At 36.8% G+C, this 24,167-nt stretch overlaps 1 protein-coding gene across 1 annotated transcript in view; it reads right to left on the reverse strand.

Moving 5' to 3' along the window:
• PRTFDC1 (phosphoribosyl transferase domain containing 1) overlaps positions 1 to 24,064 on the reverse strand; it is a 44,476-nt gene extending 20,412 nt beyond the window's left edge. The window contains exons 1-4 of the mRNA XM_029961897.1: positions 23,925 to 24,064; positions 20,582 to 20,728; positions 17,212 to 17,395; positions 1,050 to 1,115 (exon numbers count right to left, since the gene is read on the reverse strand). Of these exons, the coding sequence (XP_029817757.1) occupies positions 1,050 to 1,115; positions 17,212 to 17,395; positions 20,582 to 20,728; positions 23,925 to 24,064 (537 nt within the window). The remainder of the gene's footprint in view (positions 1 to 1,049; positions 1,116 to 17,211; positions 17,396 to 20,581; positions 20,729 to 23,924) is intronic.
• Between the last annotated feature and the right edge of the window lie 103 nt (positions 24,065 to 24,167).

Below are 24,167 nucleotides of genomic sequence, written 5' to 3' on the forward strand. Positions count from 1 at the left end.
ACAGAAAAACAGGTAACTCCAGTGTTTGAATACTAGAAAGCAGCAAATTAATTCATATTTTCCAAGAACATGGTTAATGCTTTAGTGGTAATTTGGAAACAACACCCAGCAGGAGTATTTAGAAGCGTAAATTGAGTACACATGTATCACTAAAATATTCTGAGTATAACAGCATTTTTTTCATTTAAGTTCTAATTGCATCAAAACCTATTTAATATTAATGAAAACATTTAAAGTTAAGTTTTTCTCTTCTTCTTGTTTGCTATAGTACAACAAAATAAATGAGTTTGCTACTGTTACATTTGAGTGCTTTGAAGAAACTGATATTATCTAGTACCAGCTAATAAAACAGTAACTGCACATACAGTATAAATAACAAGATAAGTATTATGTTGCCGTAATGCATAAGTAAAGACTCCATTTTCTGACCATTTTCCACACAGACCATTTGCCTAATGAAATCAGCCTTCCTTCCTCTTCAAAGTGCTGCTTTGTATTGCCACAGTTGGATGAAAATAGCCTTTTCACTGCCTGAAACCACTCTCTCTCATTACCACAACAGTCAAGCACAGTGCAGATTCAGTCATACAGCCAGCCTGATGTTGAAATAAAAAAATCCCATTTGATTCTCTGAGTGAAAGGTTCCACAATGGAATTTTGTGCACTAGGCAAAATGGTATTAAACCCATACGATGAATTCAACGGGGATATTCAATGTGCAGTTTGCTTGCGTGCACCCACTGAAGGCAACAAGGCTCCAAGACACAAACAAGCTCAGGGGAAACATTAAAGCACAAATTTAGCCCACAATCTCACTGGTGGTAAGTGTATAACTATTGGGGACTCCCTACATTAAGATGGAGGGGCTACATTCTGATCTTTTGGGGCATCTGCAATCTGAAACCAGTGGCATCACGGCAATTTAATACAGACTAATAAATACCTTTGATTCTAATATTAGTATCTGACAGTCCATGTGCAAAATTACAAAGACTTTCTCAAGTGTTTTTATGGATTTATTTTCTTTCTTAAATTTAAAATTAACAAACCTTCCCAGTCAGCTTTGAAAGATCATCTCCACCCATGATCTGCATATCTTGCATAGACTGATCATTCTGAAAGAAGAAAGATCAAACTTTGAAATTGGTTACAACTGTATAAAATAACAATACAAACATGTTAACTTTTTTCTTCAATCTTTCACAGTCTTGGTTACTTATATTTTCTAATGCTTGTTAATACTGGTGTACAACAAAACCACACTCTCACTTGGTCCTGTGGCTTCTATCATCTCCTGGTTGTATTTAAGCTAATATCAAGCTCTAGGGTTTAATGAATTAGAAAAAGTTGCATTTTTCTCTGTAAAATAATGGTCCCTTGCTTGCTGTTTCTTAACATGTCAAGTGTTGAGTAACATATTTGTCCCTTTCACAACAGGAAGACAGGAGCATCTCAACACTTGACCAAACACCTGTAAGCACATTCTCTTTTTGAAACAGTCTTTAGAAACACATGCAAAATGTGCTTACATCTATCACTCACAGAGAGAACTCATCTATTTTTGAAGGAATTAATTCCATTTTTTTCAAGGGAAAAAAAGTTTTGCAAAATTTATCACTTGTTATTAAAAATAGTTTCAGCCCTTATAGTTTCCAGGGCTTTGTTTTTGCAACTCACTCAAAGAAAAAATTCTTGAAATCAAGTACATAAAATAGAATACTACTAATCAGGTTGAACTACATGCAACAGAATAATATGCTTTGATTTGCCTATTAAAAAAGGAATTTTTAAAAAAAACAGTAAAAATTCTTTTTTGATAGATTTGTTTTACAGACATTTCTAGCTGAAATTCATTCTGGTGGGAAATTCTCAACCAGCTCTAGGTCAAATTCATTATCAGCAGAACACAAAGTTAATATCACATAAGGAAGAAGCCCTACCTTTAAGGGAAGACAGAAGAGGCCCTAAAGAAGATGGCAAATTAAAAAATATACAGTCGTGGCCAGGCTATATGAACTTTTCAGAAAAAGCAAAAGCAAAAGTAAGTATAGTTAATGTGGGGGTTTTGCCAAATTGGTGCATGTGCTAATCTAATCTCCCTACCCATAGAAAGACCATGTTAGTCCAATTTCAATAATAGCTGCAGTACCACAATGTGACACTCTAGTTTATTGGTAAGACCAGGAAGCTTCATCATTACACAATGATGTAAGCACAATACTTGAATACTTTGCCTTTATTTCATAAATCCAGTGCTCTGCAGTCAAATGTTTTTCCACAGATAAACAGTGGGACATCAGGACTTTTAAGGTAGGTGAGGATTTACTGGACTAAGGGGTTTATAGCTCTTCTTCCCCTCAAGAAACAGGATGAGCAGAGACAGCACCCTGGCACTGCCGTGCAGCACAGCCACACTGCAGGAAACCACACCTGCCCACACTCACAGCCCAGGTGGCAAAAATCCAGGGACTTCCAAGGCACCTTTGCAGCCACTGGATCAGAAGCAACCTGACAACCCCAGGAACAATTCGTAGTCCCCATGGGAATGGATTGCCTAAATTAATACAGCCTTCCTGAGTAGCTGAAAGTAAAGGTTGTAGAATTGCCCAGAACTGCACTGCAGTCCCACCAGAAGTCTCTCCCACTTTTACTCAGATTCCACTCTCCAAAAACCTCTCACACCACAGCTTTGTAAAAGGTCCTAAGCAGTCACTGCCTTAAAAGACAGTTTTTAGACCTACCTTCACTTTTTCTGCACCGGATCTGGGAGCTTTAGATAAATTTCAAGCTGCTCTGATCCGTTTCCTGGGAAACAGAGCTAGAGCAGCAATGAAGGTTACATCCCATACATTTTCTAATATAAATTTCAATATTTCTTTTACTTCCGTAAAGAAAAACGGAAAAAAACCACCCCCAAACAACAACAAAGCAATGAACTGATGTCTTCAGAAGATTATTTTAAAACTCAACAAAAAGTGTAGATTGAGAAGATTTAAAGTTCAGGCTTAAAAGCACAAGTTCTATGTTGTAAAGCAAGACAGGTCACTCTTCAAAAGTCAGGGATGTATTCAAGTCAAGACTATTATAAGACTATAAAAAGCAGATTGTTTCTAATATCTACCACAGCATGTGTAACCAAGGCACTGACAAAATATTTTTTCATTTCCAAATGAGAAAGTGTGGAATTTCATTACAACCAGCACACAAGAATTACTGAAGAGGCAGTTTGCCCCTAGTTGCTAGTTGAAAAAGAGAGAGGGGAAAAAAAAAGATAACAGTGAGGTGCAATGATTAATGAATTTATTTATTTTTAACTAAAAAAAAATATCTCTTTCAGCAGTTGTCACAGCAGCACTGTTTCCTCTGCACTTGGTATTTCTGGCTTCAGCTGAAAGGAAGATGCTGAAAAAGCATCTTCATTGCTGGCAAGCAGCTAAGCAAACACAAAAGCCATTGAGAGCAGGGGGATCACAGCATCCCATCAACCTCAGCGTTCACACATTGGCTGTCGTGACACAACTGCACAAAATTATGAAAATCCTCAGCTGAGTATTCACTGTGCCTAAAAACATACAGTTTTCTATATGGTTTCTATATGGTTTTTTTCTATATGCAGCTCAGAACCCTCCAACCAAGGTGTTTTCAAAAAATTTAAAGAAATTCCTTGCATCACACTGTAGGCAATTCTCTTGCCAAAAAAAACCAACAAAACAGATAATTAATTTTAATGCCATTTGTAACTATCTGCATTCATCACTTAACTCATGTTGTAAAATACATACCTGTCAAACAGCAAGACTCAACACCACAGTGTCACATTACCATGATCATAATGTTCACATAGATAATTTGCACATTATGGTTGCCATAGGAACCTCCCAGTGCATTTTTCTGAGTTCTCAGTTTATAATCTCAAAATAACACTGCACTAAATGTTAAGTATAAAGTACAATGTACGTCAGGAAAGAAAAAAAACCTGTTTCATTCAGTACCAATTACTGTCAATTCAGAACTGTTTGTTTAATTTTCATGGTCTCAAGTCATTCAGAGCTTCTTTTTTCTTTAGGAATTGTTCCAAATGATTGAGTCTTTACAATTTCTTATAAATGCAGAAATATGAATTGAAGCTTCACTTTCTGTCACCCAGGGTTCCTCAAAACTTGCTTTCTAACATCCCTAAACCCTATCAATTAATTTTTTTTTGTGTTAAATGTTTGACACTAAATATATTGTCCCAGATAGAGATAGATCTAAATCACACTATGTTTTGGTTCATGCAGCACAAAATTTATTGCAGCTGTTTCTGACAAGACATGATGCATTGTATTGCATCCCTACACCTCATCCCAAGCTGTATTTAATCCTACATTTCTGATTTTTTTCTGTGCTTAATAAATCTGTATTTTCCAGGATAAATCTCAATTTCTTTGGTTGTATTTGCTGTGTTGTGCTTTTTCACCTGTTCATCTTTGTTTTATAATTTTATTTCATTCAGACCTTGTCCATATACATCTTCAGATCCTATGAATACTTGATGAATGAAAGCAAGAATGTTATTTCCACCTCCATTTTTCATGGCATACAAGGTAAAACCTTTGCTTTCTATGTAGATTCAAAGTATAGATATTTAAATTCCATCTATACTAAGTCATGTCTTTTGAACTGGGTGGGGCACAGGATTATTACATCTCTTATACATCTCCTGAGATCAACACTTGGACATAGTTCAAGTTACAAGTGAAATGAGTTGGGTGGTCTCAGGAAAATTCATTATAAACAGCATTGCTCATCTGAAAATTGCACCAAACTGTGAACATCTGTTACTCTTCTAAAGAAACAGAATCTGGAGTACATTAATACTGGGCCCACTGAAACAAAGATTCTTTAATCATGGCAAAAAAGTAGCTCTAACAGAACAGTTTAAATGCATAACTAAATTATGAATTATGGACACAAGGTTATTATTATGTATCTAATTACTACAGTCCGCAAAGTTTGTATGGAATTTCTTTAAAAAATGTGGTTACCTTTTTCTCTGAGAATTCATCAGGGAAGCTCATAACAAAGAAAGATGTGATCATCAGGCCTGCTCTGCTTTGCTTTCTACCCCTTGGGTGATACTGCAAATCCCCCAACCTGAGGATTCACATGAGGAAAGCTCTTTCACTTGGCACCATCATCCCATCTCCTACAACTGAGTTTTCCAGGAAGGTTACTCAGAAGCATCATATACTTGAATTAATACTATTTTGGGTTTCTTCTCTACAGAACGACAACAAAGAACAAGAGACCTCAAGGGTGCAGAACATGAGCTGTCACAGTTTTCATGCCAGACAACTGGAAGGACTATCCAGGCTTAAGTAGCAACATTCAGAAGGCAACTAGTAAGTACTGTTAAGCTGGAGACTTGTGCAAATGAGTGGGAATGATATAGATCACTTCCCAGTAAAGACTGGAAAGTTTGCCTTCCCTTCCCCAGAATCACATGTATACCAAAGGGCAGACTGCAACCTCCAGGGTACACCCACATTCAAAATAGTCAAGTGCCAGGTCACTGATATATTTTTCAGAGGTGCTTTGAACACCTCGCAAACAATCCAACAATGCTGAGCCAACTGGAAGTCAAATACAGTAAACTGGCATACACCCACTGCCAGGACATCCCCTTTCCCACAGGGACAGTAAAGGCACATTTGCACTGAAGCACTGACAGCTTTGTGTATCTCTGTCAGCTTTAAAGATGCCTTCCTGAGCTGACCACACCACTGACTGTGCTGCACTGAGACAGCCCTACTGCTATTGCCAGGACAACCTACGACAGCAGATTTTAAACTGGTGTAGGTGTACATCTAGCAGAGTTCTAGTTGCCACCATGTAAGACATACTTTACTTCTCTAGGGTTAGATCTACAATATAACTAATTTAAATATCCACTTATATTTTATTATTTTTCTTCCTTCTTGTTATTCCTTAACTAAAAGCTCCATCACTCAGGTTTCAAAGTGCTTCAAATGCAGCCTAGTCTATCCAGTTCCTGGGAAGGCCAGAGTTCTGCAATGAGGAAGTTGGCTTTGGACAGAGAAAGGCAAACAGTGAACTTACTGACAGCAAGGTACTCCTTATCAGCTGACTTGCAGGAACACCTGGGTATGTTTCTTCCCTACTGTAAAAGCAAGGCAGGTCATTCAGCTTAAACAATTCTCTAGGCAACAATGAGTTATTAAACTGAATAAATGGAATTGTTTGCAATCATCTGTTCAGACATTCAGTAATTTCTTGTGTACTAGGACTCCTGCATGCCTCCTCTGTATTTAATTCAAAGAAGGTAAGGTATCTTAAAAAAGGGCCAAACTGTCATAAATTGAAGCAGAATTCAAACCAGGTAACCTGGCTAATAAGGATTATAGACAATAAATTATTTTGTATTTTTATTTCTGGTTTAGCAATTCAGTTTTATGTAATTGCTTGGTATTGATTAAATGTGTTATTTTGTTTAAGAATAATGCAGTAAGATTGCAGCACCACAAATAACCACATGGCACAAACAGCACCTGTAAGCTTGAACTGAAATCAAGAACATATGATACCAATTGTTTTGAACTGTACATATATCAGAAACACAATGTATCCTAAAAACTCAGGTTAATTTCCACAGAATGTAGTCTGAGATTTCCTTGTACTCTAACTTACTTTTATTCTGTAAAATAATCTTTAAAACATAGAAACAAAATCTGTGTATGTTCCAGGATGAGAAGAGGTACTAACAGTTTCACAGGGCTCTTCAGTCGTGTGAGGCAAAGTTCAGATCACATAATTTGTCTCCAGAGATGGGAGGCAAATAAACTTAAAACTTACAGATAAAAGAAAAATTTAGCAAGCATACCCTCCAGAATTGCCATAATCCTACTCAGGTACTCCTTTTGGACTGCCAGGAGGCATTGCTAAGAGTGTCCACATTTTGTGATAATAATGTAATATAAGCCCTCTTGGAATAGGAGATCTGGTTTGCTTTTCTTCCTCAGCTCCATAAGCCAAAGGGTGTAGGGAAAATCTTCCTCCTGTTACTATTCCCTGGTAATGCAAAAATCATAAAGGTCATCATGCATGCTATAGCCAACTATACCGGACTCAGCTGGGGAAACATCAGTTTGGATGCAAGTCCACAATAACTGGAGTATGTCTTTTACCCAATTATTGTTTAACATTAAGTGTACAAGCATTACTGCAGGGGAACTAGAAGTCATATTTCCCAGCTTCAACAGAGGGTCTCAGCATGCCAGCTGGGACACTACTAGATCCATATGTACTCTTACCCCAATTTTTTAACTGCGTTGTAAATTAATGATTAAAGTAAATGAACACTGTGAAAAATCATATAGTGAATTTGTAGCTCTGTACTGAAGCCCCATCCCCTCGGGCATTCTGCAAGCACAAGAGAAACAGCTTTCTCTAGACTAAGCATGAAGTACTAACCTTCTGACCCTGACTATCATTAGTTCCTAGGATTTGGTGATAAAAGGGAGATAGGAGAAGAACTTTGAAATTTGTCAAATAGCCACAGGCTGAGAAAACAGATAGGTGTAAGCAAATTCACAGAAGATGAGACTGATAAAAACCTCAAATGCTTAGTCCTTTCCAGCAATCTGGAGTCTAGTGTGTCATTGAACCTCACAACTCAGTAGCACTCTCCTTCATAACACTGTGTTTAGTCCCTTGGCTAGTGACAACTGGGAAACTTTTAATAGCACACATACTCTTTGTGAATTTTCTTGAAAGGTTATGTTATAGTATCTCTTCTTTATTTAAATATTCTAATTTCTGTCTATCAAATGAGGAGGGAAAAAAATTTTGTATGTCTCATGCAGATAAGCACTGCAGTAATAGAGGAGTTCCTGTTATTGCCATATTCCTTTAAAGTAACCTTTTTGGTTCATGCCTTACAGCCTCCTGGGGTGTGGCACTGCAGGAACATCACACATGCTACGATCTGTTTTAAGAAACAGCATTTAAGAGATGCCAGTAAAGGAGAGTCATGGAATTCCTTGAGAAAATTAGAACCCTCTGGCTTCTTTTAATTAATTTTGCCCCATTTCAGAACTTAATATAAAAAACCCACATACTAAATGGTATTACCAGCATCTAAATAAGTAATCAAGGTGCTATTTTTCCAATGCATAAAAATGTCACAGTACTTTCAAATGTATCAGATCTTACTTGAACAACAGGATTAGCAACCATTATGTTCTGGACCTTTCTTATATGTAAGATCCTATCTCCCCGTTACTGTAAAAGTCTGTGAAGCAGACTGAAAATACAGACTATAGTCTCTCCTAATGAGGACATAAAGTATTGCTGAAAATACCATAATTTAGTAGTAGCTTGTGTATTTTTGGTAGAACATGAAACAAAGTATTTTACTGAAACTAAACTTCGATTTTTTAGGCTTTGTAACAAACCACTGCTTTACAACAAATCCAGGGGAACTTTAGAATTTAATTCTTTGAAAAGATGACCTCTTGGATGCCATTAATGAAATCCCTTGATGCTTTGAATCTGTTCTAAAACTGACCGATTTTAAAAACATTCACAGTCTTAAATGTTAAGATGTTCCAGGAATCTGGGCTGCTTAAAAATACCAAAGATTTAAGCTCACCAAAAAGAATATTAAAAGCCTTAAGAAAAATGAACTTCTTCAGATCTAAAACTCCATTTATACACAGTAGCTATACCCTATGTAATATATTGTAATCCAAGACATTTATTTCAAATTGGAAGACATTTTTTCAAAAGAAAACATTACAGCTTGTTAGAAAAATGTGACACTTGGGGAGCAAAATTTCTCAAAGAAGATTAGAAAATACCTCTGTGGAGTTTGCATTAGATCTGAAGTCCAGAAGGAGAGTGCGGCAACACAGGAAAACCAATTTTTTTTCAGTTAGAAAAAAATAATTCCACAGATAAAAATCATGTATCAGTATAAAGGAAGGTAATACCTAAGCAGGAAACAATAGAAAAAAAATTAAAAGTATTTTGACAAGGCAGGTAGTTACTTGCTTTAATATGCCTCACAAATGCCTTAAAACAATATTATGATATTGCTGGAGACCTGTAGGACAGCTCAGTACCACTGTGCCTTCACTGCCACATCTGTTCTCGTTCTGTCCCCATGGCAATCAGGCCACTTCCTACTCAGTTCTCCCCCGGCTGAGTTGTTTGGTTCCCCCAAATCTTTTATATGTGAGTCACTGAGACACTTACTCATACTTACGAAAAAAATTACTAAGAATTCAGATGGTGCTAACATATTTAAGTGATGTGTAGGTGTGTTATCTGATGCATACAGTTACAGAGATCATCCCTCTATGAGTTTTACATTACAGATAAACTTGATAAACTGACTGTATGATAGGTTTATTATGACCTTTCCTGAACTGTGCCCACAAATTAACACCTACTTACATTATTAGTAACACTCCAAGCCCCTAAGCAGTGTCCAACAGGAAAAGACTGTATGTTTTAATTAAAATAATTTAAATCAGAAAGACTTTCTTCCTCCTTATACTCAAGACAGCCTTGAGTGAGTGATGAATTAAAGCTCTCATATCTCACAACTTTGCCATCGCGTTAAATGGAAGCTGTAGGTGCCTCGGAAGGAGAGCATATGCCTCCAGACCTAAGAAGTTTCACCACACTGATTTTTTAAGTTCACATTTTATTCCATATAGTATGGCCTTCTTCAGTTTATCTTAGAACACCATGAAAACTAGGTTGTTTCACAAAAATAACTAGGATTGAAACAGCCACGCTCCTGACACCTTTCAGAAGTATGTCTCAGATAAAGAAGAGGGTGAGTCTGAGGCTCGCGTACTTGGTAGCAAGGATCCCTCGGCTATGGACAGACTTCTTTTTCCAGCAAGAGCTGTGCTGAGTAAAGAAGTTACTGCCCACAGGCTGTCCCCAGCCCCTCCCTCTGGCAGGGGCTGCTGGCAGGCTGAGAGGCATGTGTGCATCTGGGTCACTAAAAATGAATCCAGCAAGCTCAAGCCGTTCAGATAGAAAGTCTCTCATAACTGGTCTCATCCAGGTTGAAACAGGTTAGGAAGTGCTCAGAACACCAGCTGAGCTGGCAAGTTGGGAGGGCACTGTTGGGAGGGCACTGCAGTCCCTGAGGAATGAACTGGAAATGGTAATTGTTCCAGCTGATGCAATCAGAGAAGAGACCCATCTGCAGTGTCTCAGTTTTTACACCAAGCCCTGAACCATCTGTACCTGATGTAGATTAATCTGGCAGGAGAGTTTATGAGAGTTTACTCTCAAACTGCCTAAACTATGCTGCTACTCTAATAACACCACGCACAGTTCAACCCATGAGACTGCCATTCTCCTCATATTTTTGTAAATTTCTTTAAAGAGTTCATCAGCTTGCTACAAGAATAAGCTTTTGGGACAACCTCCACCACTAACACATTTTCAGCTATTTCTCTGAAAAGCTTTAGTGTCTCTGAGGCTAATATTTTGCAGTAAGACACTGCTGCATGTAGAAGTGGGGTTTTTTTGTTTCTTTCTTGAAAAACATTCTATTTTTAAACAAGTCTTACCACTTGGAAAATGAACATTTGGACACAGTTTGGAGAACTGTCAACTGTAGCATCTCCAAACATTCAAATCACAAAAAATATGGTCTGTTTCCACTGTTCCTCACCTTCTTAACCATCACAGGTCTTACTAAGTTTCAGAAAATAACTGAAGCATCAGACATACAGAAATACATCAATATCTGCTTAAGACTCTGGAGTATCTTTGGCTTGGAGCTGTAAAGGACCTTTTACTCACTCATTTTAGTAGGTTTGAGTATTTCCCAGAGCTTTCCTTCAAAAATATACTACTACTTTAGGATGAAAATTCCATTTTATCCATTCATAAACATGGAAAGTACACAAAGAAAAAATCCCTTTGGCAATTCTAGGAACAGATTTCTAGTCCCAAATCTCTTATCTTTAGCTTGCCCATAAGACACTTCTCTGGCAGCACCACTGACAATCTCAGAACAGCAACAACTTCAAGGTCTAGATCCTTTACACTGGTAGCTTCTGTGGACTAAGTTAATGTCATATTTTTGCTGCCCATTAGCATCTAAAAGTATATTGTGTTGCAAAATTCTCTGTACAGTTATTCACTGTCTACAGTGCTGACTGCAAGACATGCATCTGAAAAGCGTTAAGAGTATGTTTTAGGTTTTAAATGTCTAGTACATTTACAGCCTCGTTCCAAATCAAATAAATAATAAATTATTCGTTTCCAAATTAAACCACATTTTGCCTACACTGAAGTTATTTATCTGCATGTCAAATTGATAATTCACACATAATTTGGAGTTCAGTCCCATGAAATTATTGCAGAATTTGGCTTTAAAGTCGACAGGAATTAATTCAACCAGATAGGCTCCAATTTGTAAGTCTTCCATGCTACTCAGCACCAAGATGATGATCTGGTCATCAGCTAAACTGTGTACATGATGCAAAATAAAGGGAACTCACAACTTGCCAAGAGAAAACCTGTACGCAGAAAACTAATGAGGATTCTCTTTCATCTCAGGATGTACATTTTTCTCAGGAGATGATAAACTGTGTTTTCATGACACAGAAATGGGAATAAACAATCATTGTAACACTGATGTAGAGTCTGGGTATAGACATGAATCACTAAATGCAAGCAGGACACTTAGCTGTTTCTTTTGCGTTGTTAAATTAATAAAACCATTTTGAGGTTACTTTTTAGGGTCAGGATTTCAACATATTGTTTTCAGATGAAAAGTTCATACAGGTCTTAAAAAAATCAAGTTTCATACAGTAAAATTATGCTGAATAAGAACAGGTTATTATGCAATGTAGGAATGTACATTTTACACCACTCTCTGATTATAGTCTGATGCCTCATGCTGTTGTGCCTTTTAGGAATTAAGTATTTAGTAATGGTGTATGAGAAGGAAACCTATACGGCAGAAAAATAAATTTACCAAGCTTTCAACTTACTCATTATAAAATCCCTGTTTCCTTACTCCTACAGTAGAGAGATTAAGCAAAACTATTTACTGACATGGTTTCGTATAGCAAAAACATTCAGATTTCAACTAAACAATGCTTGTTTTGTTGCTTGTTTTCAGATTTTTGCAGCACTAATGGTCCTGTTTATGCCAAGACTAATAACCAACAGTTATAAATATGTTTCGAAGGACTGGAGGCTGAAGAGGAAACAGATCATATAAATGGATTTGTTTGTGAGCAGAATTCAATGCAACCATTGTGCATGGATTACAATTCAGAGGTCATATATTTACATTTTTTTTTATTAATTATGTTCTGGAAACCATAAATAATGTACTTATTTTAAAGAATTACACGAATTGACCAAATCCACATAATCCTCTAGAAGTTTCCTCCAAGTGACTAGCAAGCAACATTCATTTAAGTTCATACATATTTGGGGCATCTACCACCTCTCTGGGCAACCTGTTCCAGTGCCTTACCAACTTCATCATAAAAAGTTATTCTTTATATCTAGTTTAAACCTACCCTCTTTCAGTTTAAAGCCATTCTCTCTTGTCCTATCATTCCATGCCCACGTAAATGTCCCTCTCCACCTTTCTTGTAGGGCCCTTAGGTACTGGAAGACTGCTCCAAGGTCTCCCCAGAGCTGTGATCATCTTCATAGCCCTCCTCTGGATTTCCTCCAACAGATCCATGTCTTTCCTGTACTAAGGACTCCAGAGTTGGATGCAGTACTCCAGATGGGGTCCCAAAGTTATTCAAAAGAACAGAGTTTGTTATAACAATGTTATTTCAAAATAACAGAGATGGCTGGTCTTCTGCTACTTAAGTCCGCATGTATAACCAAAGACATCACAAAAGACTTCAGGAAAAGTATCAGTCTCATTCCCACTTTACCTCTCCATGGTTTTCAGTGAAAAAAGGTTATGCTACAAAGATTCACTTGCCCTTCCCCAAGATGTGAGCTTTACTATCACACTTACTTTATAAAATACAGTAATTAAGAGAATTTGATAGATATCTATGGATAACAATATGGGAATACTAAACATTTCACAAGAACAGGGAGCAATGCATGGTCTGCCTGTATGTCCTCTCTTCCACCAGTCCCCACCACCAGTTTCAACAACAACTCTTACAGTGATTCTTTCAATTTTTCGCTTCCATCATCTGTCCACTAAAGAAGCTTTAATTCACATGCATTTACTTACTCTTCTTTTGAGAGGTTGCTGAGAACTTCTCAAAAAGTCTACAGACTCTGTGTACTTCCTCTACTCCTTCACCTGATTTTTTCAGTTCCATCTCAAAACTGAGGTTTGACTTAAAGATCATATTTGGCATAGCCAAGGAACAGGATTAAGTGATATTGTTGCATCTCTTTGTAGGGGATTAGACTTGATAAGCCAGAATATCCTCCTCTGTCTCAAGCTGTAATTCAACCTTTACCTTTATCAACCTGTCCTAAATTGTCTCTTCCACACTGAGCAAAGAGAAGCTCTAATTATTGTTTATGAACAGGCTACTCTTCTGCTACAGTTCTCATAGTATCACAAATGTATTACAGAATTTCTGGATCCGTGTTTCTTACCTCTCCTGCTGGTGTCATATTCCCCTTAGATGACATTCCCAAACTCAACTTCTTCCTCTACTACTTTTCATCCTTGACTTCAACCTACCATGCTTCTGAAAATAATTTTTACTTCTTCTACCAATCTGAAACCCTCACTCCTTTTTAACTTCAGAATTCTGATTCCCCATGGAGGAACAATCACTGAGAAAAAAATTCATTATGGTGAAAATTGAATATTGTAAATTTTATTTTTTATCCAGTTTTAAACTCAAAAATCTCTAGAGTCAATTCCACTGCTCCTTGATATCTAAAAAGCTGTCAAATTCTATCAGTTCTTACGTCAGTGTTTCAGGAACACAACAGTTTCCCCTAAAACTTGGCATGCATCTTTCCATACATTCACCATATTTCACATGAGGACTATTCTAGTGCTTTTTTGTCTACTCACTATACTTCTTCCCTCACTGCTCTTGAGTTCATTCAAAACATGGTATGTTTTCTCTTTTCTGCCTCTTAAAACTCAGAACTGCTGCTCCTCATTCCATTTTCCATGACTGGATTTTATTTTCCTCTACATCTACTTCCTGAATCTTATCCTTAAGTCTACATGATGCTTCCTATCTGTTTACTTCTGAAGCCATATTTTCCAACTCCCACTTTGGTGCTTTCTTCTTATCTGCCCCTTGTAAAATACAGGAAAGTTTCTCACAAAAACGTTCAGGCACATATGACAATACTTTGCAAACCAGATAAGATCATCCTGGTTATGGAAGTACAACAAGTCACTCATTAATATCCAGAGAATCTAAAGGTACCTTGCTTGCTTTTTTTTTTTTTTTAATCAATTCATTTGCATGAAGAAGTCTAACAAAGAAGATACATGTCCAGGTTTCAGCTGCTTAATAAGAAAGCAGATCCTAACATACTAATTAAGTATAAATGCTAAAGTCTAAATTCTGGAATATTTTGACAAGTTTGAAAAACAAAGAGCCATATAAAGCTGGTCATATTTACAATCTCCTTTTCCTGTAATCATGTCTGTATGCAAAACATCAAAGTACAATATTTTTCACTGACACTTTGTAATTAAGATGTACTTTCACTGATGCCGAGATCTGACTTTGGGTCACAATTACAGCCCATTTTTGCTATATGATTAAACCAAGAAATCCCACTTTAAATTACAACCCCTAAAAATTAACTAACCTTTCAGTATTGAAGTTGGAATGAGACAATTTAAAAATCCCATGAGTTTGAGCTGAAATTAGTTGCTGGATTTAAACAGCTGGAGGGGGGAAGGAAGACATATCTGAAGGAAGTATATTGAGAGTAGCAGGACTCCCTTTAGGAAAGAAACAGAGAACAGTTAGTAAAAGGAAGCAGGATAAATAATGTGAGAAGAACAGTGTCTATAAAATGAAAAAGGGATAAAAAGAGAGAGCAGTAATAAGTCTTACTAGAAAGTGGGACAGAAAAGGCAAAAGGAAGAAAAGGAGTGGAACTGGTGATGCTCCAAGTCTTCAAGCAGAGTCTTACCTCCAAAATTGTAATTATTGCCTCTGATTAAAGTGTAAAACACTGTGAGAGATATGTTATTACAGAACAAACTAACACGGGAGATTTGGGAGTTTCATATAAGGCTGGGATAAAGAGTCACTCAGACTAGTTACAGGGAGTTCCTCCAGTGTTCTGATCCCAGCTACGTTGACAAGGGAACATTCTCTAAAATCTGCAATTGCACAGGACACAACAATAACTCAAGATGCAAAGGATGGCAGGTAGTGGTACCAGTACTTTACTCAGCATTACATTTCTGCATATCTCACGGAACAAATCTACCAATCCTATTGTCATTTCTGACTTATACTGCAGTATCAATCAGCTTCTCAAGATCAGACACACATCAAGCACTGTTCCAAGCACTAAATTAGGGACATTTCAGACTCTAAATACATGCCACCTGCTTGGAAGCATGTATAAGAAAAAAGGGTTTATTTTCTAAACACTAGATGCAAGCAATATTTCTGGGGAAGGCGCTACCTTTCTGATAAAGCATGAGACTAAGATCTGAAACATGCATAGCCACTAAGTGCTAGGATCATCTAGGACTCAATATTGATAATATCATCCTTGCATAACAAAATTTGTATGCAGCTTAAGCTTGATATAACATACTTTTATTTCCTAAGCTAAAGATGTGAAGATTTCCACACTTCTGCAGTATACATCTCGTGCCACTCATTGGTTATGAGTTAGTGTGGTGAATAAGATTTGATTTGTCACCAAGGAAAGAAATTTTAAAACCTGGGTATCTTCATACTGCAAAAGAGATAACCCTACAGGAAAAGCACAAGCATTATCTATATGCCAGATGCAAAATAAAGCCCCATTTAAGTACTTCCACATATTTGACAAGGAGTATTCCTGAAGTGCTATCATAATTACAAAAAAAAATTGATTATAATTTCCATGTCCCATTATGTGAGACAAACGTTATAATTTACTTTATTAATTAGTTCTGTAATACTGCTGAATACCTAGAAAATATATAATATTAGTATCGCACATGCTCTCCATAGACCTAACTAATTCTTGAAAGAGGAGCCCCGGGACCAAAGCCCAACCAAATGGCTAGAAAAGGCTCTCATTCACTTTTCTTCCATAAGGGAAAAAATTCACACTGGATATGTGAAAGTTAGGAAAAGTTTATGGTCACCAGTGTCAGAGTAAAATGCCAACCAATGAACCTCTGCCTGTGGAAAGGATGTAGAGTTATTGTGGGAACTGGTGGACTCAGCAACTTGGATTTCTGCAAGACACTGTATTATCACTGCACTTATTTAGTGTACTTCCTCAGACATTTCTAGGACAACTTGCTTCTAGCAATGCTCCCTCACTATGGAATGTGCACTACAAGGTAGAATATAAATTTATAGCTTATAACAATAAGAAATGTGTAATTACAGGTTCTAAAAAAAAGGCTGGTCATCTCAGTATCATATCTTCACTGACACAAATGAATTATTGCATAATTTCCTCTGAAGATAACAGGAGGTCTTGATGCTTACTTCAACACTGGATTTGATTCAATGGCTTGTTTCATCTTCTTATAGAACACTATCATCATCTGCTGGTATATTTTGCTACTATGTAAACTGCATGTTATGAAGATGAAAGCATTTCATTTACTTAGCATTAAACATTTAGAAGAAGACATAGATTTATCATCTTGCAGTTATGCCAAACTATGTGGGGGTGGAAAATGAAGTAACATGAAATTAACTTGACAGAACAGCTGAGGATTCTGAGAACAAACAACATGCTGACATTTAACATGAAGGAAATTTGAATAATTTTCTGTCCAGAAGTAAAGACAGACTAAACAAAACAATCCAGCCCATATCCTCATTCATACTGTCCATAAAGCATAAGGGATTTGAACAAATATTTTTAAAGAAAACCTCACAAGTTTTTCAAACAAAAACATTTTTCACATAGTTTTTCTTATAACTGAAAGGGGGGATCTCAGATACAAAAGTCCACTATTTATTATTACCTTCTACCACAATCTACATAAAAAAGGTGTTGACTTACGTGGTAACTTTTCAGGCGAACAAAATCGACTTTCATGGAGATGAACCTTTCTGAATTTCTGCTAAGATTTTTAATGTGCTCCACAAGATCAGCACAGAACTTGTAGCCACCTTTGAGGACACAGAGAACCACAATATCATTGTCTCCAATGTCTTGCACAATATCTTTGGCCAGTCGTTCTGTCCTGGGCCAAAAAAAAATTACGGATAAAATAACATTAGATGCAGATGCTCTAAGTTCATGGTAGGCTTTCCATGTGTTTACAAACACTACAGTGAGTATAAAGCTTGACTGACAGTCTGTTTCAGTGTCTTGACTTCACAGAATCACAGAATCATTTAGGTTGGAAAAGACTTCCAAAATTATCGAATTCAACCTTTGATCACCACCTTGTCCACTAGACCATGGCACTAAGTGCCACATCCAGTTGTTCTGTGAACACCTCTAGGGATGGTGACTCCACCATCTTCCCGGGCAGTCCATTCCAATGCTTGGCTGGGTTTGGATCCAGCTCACAGAAGGCAGTCAGAGAGCGATGGGTGCATGATGCAAAGCATGTGAATCAAACTGGTTAACCTTAAATGCACAAATTCTCCAGCTAAACAAAAGGGAGCAACCCATCTCAGCATAGGTCAGACTCATAAGCATTTCAGAGACTTTGGAGAAAAGAATGTGAGTTGGCCTTCCATTTTACCTCACAGGAAACATCAGTATAAAATATTCCTGAACAATCCCCTCACTTGTTATGTTAGTTGCTGCACAAGAACAACAAATTAAGCGAAAGACAGAGAAGAAAATTATTGGAAATATTTCACACTGATTGGCTTTGGAAGATGCTACCTCCACAATTTTAACAAATATATACACAAATACTAGAAAGCAATAGAGCATCAATCAAAAGCTTATAAAGAGTGTACATTATCACTATTTCATAGGATCACTACTTCATCCAACAAAAATGAAGAGTGCAAAGAGCTTCAGCGACTTGTTCAAGGTCACACACGTGCAAATAATTGAGCTCATGCTCCAATGAACTCGGAACTGCAGGGTTCCCAAACCTGTCTTCTCTGACAATTCTGCATTGCAAACACAATTTGGCAGATGATTGGAAATAAAAGATGCTCATTTCTGCCATAAAATGCTACATATATTTTCAAGATAAAAATAATAAATATGAATCTTACTAATAAGTATAAATAATAAATATTCACCCTAAGTAGCTTTGCTTTCTAAAGAACATCAAAGATGGCATTTCTAGACGTAAAATAGAGTGCCAGGTAATTTCTAGATGTAAAGCAGGTATCAACAGAAAACTTAATGTCATTTGAAGTTTTGAGGAAAAACAGCTTATTGCATTATATTCCATAAACACTTATGCTGGAAAACTCTTTGATAGCTCTGTAAATTAGATTAGCAGTTTCAATAAGAGTGAACTTCTTGACAGGAAGAAATTTATTAAATAATCCTAAAATTTATCCCATGTCTTTCATGATTACATTTTTAAGGTTTTGTTGATTTTTTCTTTCTCCACTGACTCTAATATGGAAATCAATTTGCCACTACATAAATGCATTGATTGAACTTTAGTGAAATCTGTGCATGTACTGGAATAGAATAAGCTCTAAATTGAAGATAAAATACTAGTTATGAGCAAAGCTGTTACTTCATTTTCACATCTTTGTATTTGTAACGCTCTAGTAAATTCCATATAGCAGTAATTAGTAAGTTTTTGAGAAATAGAAGATATCATTACATCATCTTGTTTGATCTCAAATATATAATTACTTTTATTGTTGTAAGAATGAGAATTAGTAAAAGACTTTCACTTACTTTACTGAAGATTAATAGTCTTTTATCATCTTTTATCAAGTCTGAGAATCATGTGGAAAACCTCTCCTTAAGAAGAAACATTTCTCTGATGATTTTCATTTTTTATATTGTTCCTCAGATTGTTTGAGGAGATGAAATTTCCAAGTACTCCAAAGTTCACTTTGTATTTTAAAAGTGTATGAACTCCAGCACAGACAAAAATGTATTATTTTCAGTTTCTAAATAAAAATATAGACCTTTTAAACTTATATTTAATTGCTACCAACTGACAAGAGAATTTTTTCAAGTGCTGAACCTTCTTCCTACATGAAAATCTTGCCTGATCACAGCATATTCAGTTCTGTGTCCTTTTCCATTAGAATAGAATCAGCCTTTTTTTGCTGGAGTAAGAAGTGGAGCTAATTCTCCTGGAGTACAAAAACAACACTGGACTTCAATGCTTACTTCAAAGAAATTTACATTTAATTCTATGAGAGCTAAAGTTGCAACATATATATTTTAAAAAAAGAGGAATTAAAATTCAGTTGACTTGAACCAAAAAAGATTAGAAATTCAACACAATGGTAACTGAACAGGCAATTAAAGAAAGCTTGTGTTCAAAAACAAATACAGGAGTAATAGCCATTCCTTATGATGGATGTTTACAATCTTCTTTCAAGGAATTCCAACTCCTTGTATTTGCAACCAGCTGCTGAAATGTGGTAGGTAGAAAGCTGCAGGCTGAAAATGTCCCATGAAATTCCATTTAGATATTCCCAATAAATACACTGCTGAAAATTACCATTACCATTTCCATTTTGTAACCTTTTCATAAGTTTTTTAACAGCACACCAAAATAGTAACTGAGCATGAACACTGAGCTGACCTACCACAAATATCAAAAGCACATTAAAATGCCTACACTGAGTGCACATGGGAACTGCCACAAAGTAAGGAATGAGGGATGATCAAACTTTCCCACTGACACACTCCAAACTTGACATCTGGACCCGAGCAGTCCACAACACTTTTAGTTATGGTGGATGGCAGAAGTCAATGTGCAGTCAGGAACCATCAGGTTAATTTGCATTAACAATTCGTGCCAGGGAGTTGCCAAAGTTGCACATAATGGAATGTAGTTTTTTCTCCTTTTTCTGTTTTTTAATTAAAAACACAGGATGGTTAGAATGCAAGTGGGACATTCAGATATATATATATGCAAAGATTTTACTTGCCCTTTCACCTTCAGTTCAGCTGTCTTTTCACCTGCATCCAAAGTCCATTTCTCTATATGATAAGACTCTCTTTCTCTGTGGGACCCCCCGTCTCATTCAATGCCCAAATCAGAAGTTAGGTGAAAGAAATTAGACAGGGAGTTGCAAAGGTAACTACAACCTTCAAACATTTTTTTACTTTCCAAATTAAATAGTTTTATAAATGCCAATATAGTATTTTAGAACAAATGTTACACATGCACTGTCTGTGGATGACAGCCCTTATAAAAAAAAGAATAATATTACTGACCAAAGAATTTATTTAGTAACATTCAAACTACACATACCTGTCAACAATAATGCCATGAGGTATGAGCACATATTCCAGATCTCCATAGTAGTGCTGAGGATAAGTGAACAAATCCAGACTGTATCCAGGCCAATTGTCTGAAATCTGAATATCAAATAGTACTGTTAAGAACACTTCATGGTGTCTGACATTATGTAACTGATATAAAATCAGCATTCTAGTACGCTCTATTGGCTGAATTAATCATATGCCATATTTTCTTCCAGTTACAATTTACTATTTTGCTTTTCCTATTAATTATTTTGTTTCTCCCTATATCTCAGAAATCAAATGCTACAGTTTTTTTCCCCACAGAATGTGGGAAATTTCACCTGAAATTACAAACAACTAGATAGAAAAAGGAAACATTTGATACTAAATTAGTGGCAAGAATGACTTTCTTACTACTTCAAACTCAGAATGCAAATATAAGATTGACAGTAAGAAGGGATTCTCCAACGGGAGATTCAGATAGTGGGATCAAAACTTATAAAATCTTATATTTTAATTGTACATTTCTAGTTTAGGGTTATTTAAAAGTCATACATGAATAAAGAAATAAGCATTATACAGATGAAACAACACATAGGGAGAATAAATTATGTAGTTTGTGGATGATATCTGTACAAATCAGTGGAAGACTGTACTTCTTGCCAGAGGTGAGGTCCTCAATTGATAAGTCATCAAAGATAAGTGATTACAAAATGTTTGCATCTCACCTCACTATCAGCTAGTCTTTAAATCCATACATTTACAGAAAAGAATATTTTACAGATTTAATATACATTGGTTTCATTGGTATCAGAACACAACAATTAGGAGATCTCACAGCATACAATGCCAGTAGAGATTAGGAAAGGCAAAACTCAGCCAACAGATGAAGGCTTCAGAAAGTGGTGAAAATGCAAAGTCACCAGCACAAAAACTAAACAAACTCCAACCATTTTCCCAATTCCTTGTAAATGACAAGACCTGCAGGTTCACAAGATTATCTTGAAATCATTACAAAGCTTTGCTTCAATATGGTTCAGGATAAAAAGTGACATCTACTAGGTTTTCTCTACAATCATATTCCTTAAGTCACATATTGTCTTTCTACAGCTTGGCTGCATGAATCTTGAGTAAAAGGAAAAATGGTGACAAACTTGCCTTTTGCAAAGTGCATGTCTTAATGGTATTTTTGCTACATACAGCCTTTAAAGGACCATCACTGAAACTAACCTCTGCTTATCATTTTATATAGTAGAGCAATAAGCTGTTTCTCACAAATATTTGGCTCACACAGCATATTTGATGTTGAGCTATTCTTGGACTCAGACACAGCCCTGCCTTATGCTGTACGGAAAGTGTTCTGTCTCAGGGAGTTTGGTTTCCCTGGGGACTTTTTTTGCATATTCATTGACAGCTACAGACACCTCGACTGTCGTGTTTTCTTAACTCTACCCAACAATTTCTGTATCAAAAAAAGTTATTCATTGGCAGCTACTGCTGAACGCTTGCCCACAAAAGGGCATGACTGGGAGATCACTGGAATCAATGAAAGCTTTTCCCCCAACTTATACAAGCCTTGAAACTATACAAAAGAAAAAAAGTTACTTAGTTGTGTTCCCCATTTCCATAGAAACAGGAGATTATAAATATCCTCCTTGGCGAGGTTTTTAAATAGAGGGAAATCTTGCTCCAAAAACACTGCTGCAGAAATGCTGGGAAGCCCATTTTCCCCTCTACTTTTTCAGTACATAGGGATGGCTGAAACTTTTTAAGCTTTTTGTCGCCATGAAATGCCTGGAATGGTTTTGTTCATAAGCATTTTAATGTAAACTGAAACAATTTCAGATAACTTTAAATTGCCTAAGTATTATAAACACCCACCACAAAGCCCTGTCAGTGTTGCTTACTTCTGCATTCTCGTCCAATTGCATGTGTTTAGTGTGATGCAGAACACCAAACTAAATGGATGGAAATTGCTTCAGAATTCATACAAACCAATAGCTTTTACTTAGGTTACAATAAATTTAATAAACAGGATCAGGATGAAATTTTGATTCTCCCATTTATCCTTCTGGTTCTCTTGCATAGAATAAACTGTATAACTTTTCAATACTATAGTTCTCACAAGTTCTTGCTGGTATTTGACAAATAAGATGAAATTCACATGTACTTTCAAATTAACTATTTTTTTTGATATAATAAGCCTATTTCATATTCTTCTTTCTTTTAAATGGGCTTTTACCAACAACAAGGCTTAGAAATTCTCATTTACCCTAAAGCTATTCACTGTGCTATGCTACAGGACAAGTTTCAAGTAATTGTAAATTCTTAAGACTATTCTGTCTGTGAATTAAAAAAAAAGGGGAAATTTAATAGCTGAATTTAATAGCTAAACATGAAAACATATTAAAAATATAGATTGAACTCAACCTCTATTTAGTTCTGGCTTTAGCCCTTGAAAATATGAAGGAAACAACTCTAATTGTTTCATAAAAAGACTATTCAACTGGATAAGTAAATATATGTACTAAATCTATTGGAATACTTGCATGTAAAAAAAGTCGTATAGTGAAAGAAAGACCAACTTTTAAAGTTCAAGCTTGGTATGTTCAAATAGCATAGCAGATATTATTCAGTGGGTCTTTTTAAAGTGGATGTGAATGGATACAAGAAGGAATACAACTACATGGCAATACCCAGAAGTGTTCCCTTGAGGTGTAAGAGATAAGCTGGAGATACTCAATTGCAACAGCTTTGGAAGAACACCACTAATTTGCTGTCTGGTAAAGTGAGTACAGGTGATGTTTGAGCACTTCAAAGTGAGTATCAAGCAAAGTCCAGTTGTTGTAACTTAAATGATACAGGACTGGCCTTACTGTTGATCGGGGGGTTGAGCAGAAGAAATTAAATCAGTATCTTTGCAATATCCTCATGTTGCTTTGCTGATAAACACAATCATCCGCTTTAAGAATTTATTACAGGTGTCAGGAGAGGTGGTTGGTGTGTGGCAGTTTCAGACAGAGCTCAAACATGGAGAGGCTGGTCCTTAGGACTGTCTCTCAGGATGGACGGGACAGTGGCATGGACACATTGTGACAGGGCTCTGGACCACGATCTGGGCAGCTGTCCTTTTAATTTCCTGCTAAAATCCCAATGCCACAATAAAATAAGAACATACCTAAGGTGGTGGCAGTGATGGCATTTCCTCCACGGGAGAATCTGGTTTGTCCCTCAGAATAAGGGGCACATTCATTCATTTTTTGCATCACTGATCCATCCCCACAGGCACTCCAAACACACTGCCAAAGTTCGGGCTATTTCCTATCCCAGCCTGCATTCAGGGAGCCCACAAATCCCCAGAGGCGCCTGAGCGTTCCGGTGGGAGCCAGGCACCTCGGGATCCCTGAGGATCCTCATCTCCGTTACTGGAGGAACCCGGTGAAGCACAGCCACGGCCACAGGAGCCGCTCGCGGTGATCCAGGACCGCATTCCACGGGGGCAGAAGCCACGAGCGCGGCGCAGCCGGGCAGCCGAACACGGCCGTGCCCCTCCGGCAGCCGCAGCGGGGCCGGGGACTGCGGGAGTGGAGCTG

The sequence above is a fragment of the Manacus vitellinus genome, unplaced genomic scaffold, assembly GCF_001715985.3.
Source record: "Manacus vitellinus isolate BGI_N305 unplaced genomic scaffold, ASM171598v3 scaffold_3_pilon, whole genome shotgun sequence".
In the NCBI taxonomy this organism is placed as follows: domain Eukaryota; kingdom Metazoa; phylum Chordata; class Aves; order Passeriformes; family Pipridae; genus Manacus; species Manacus vitellinus.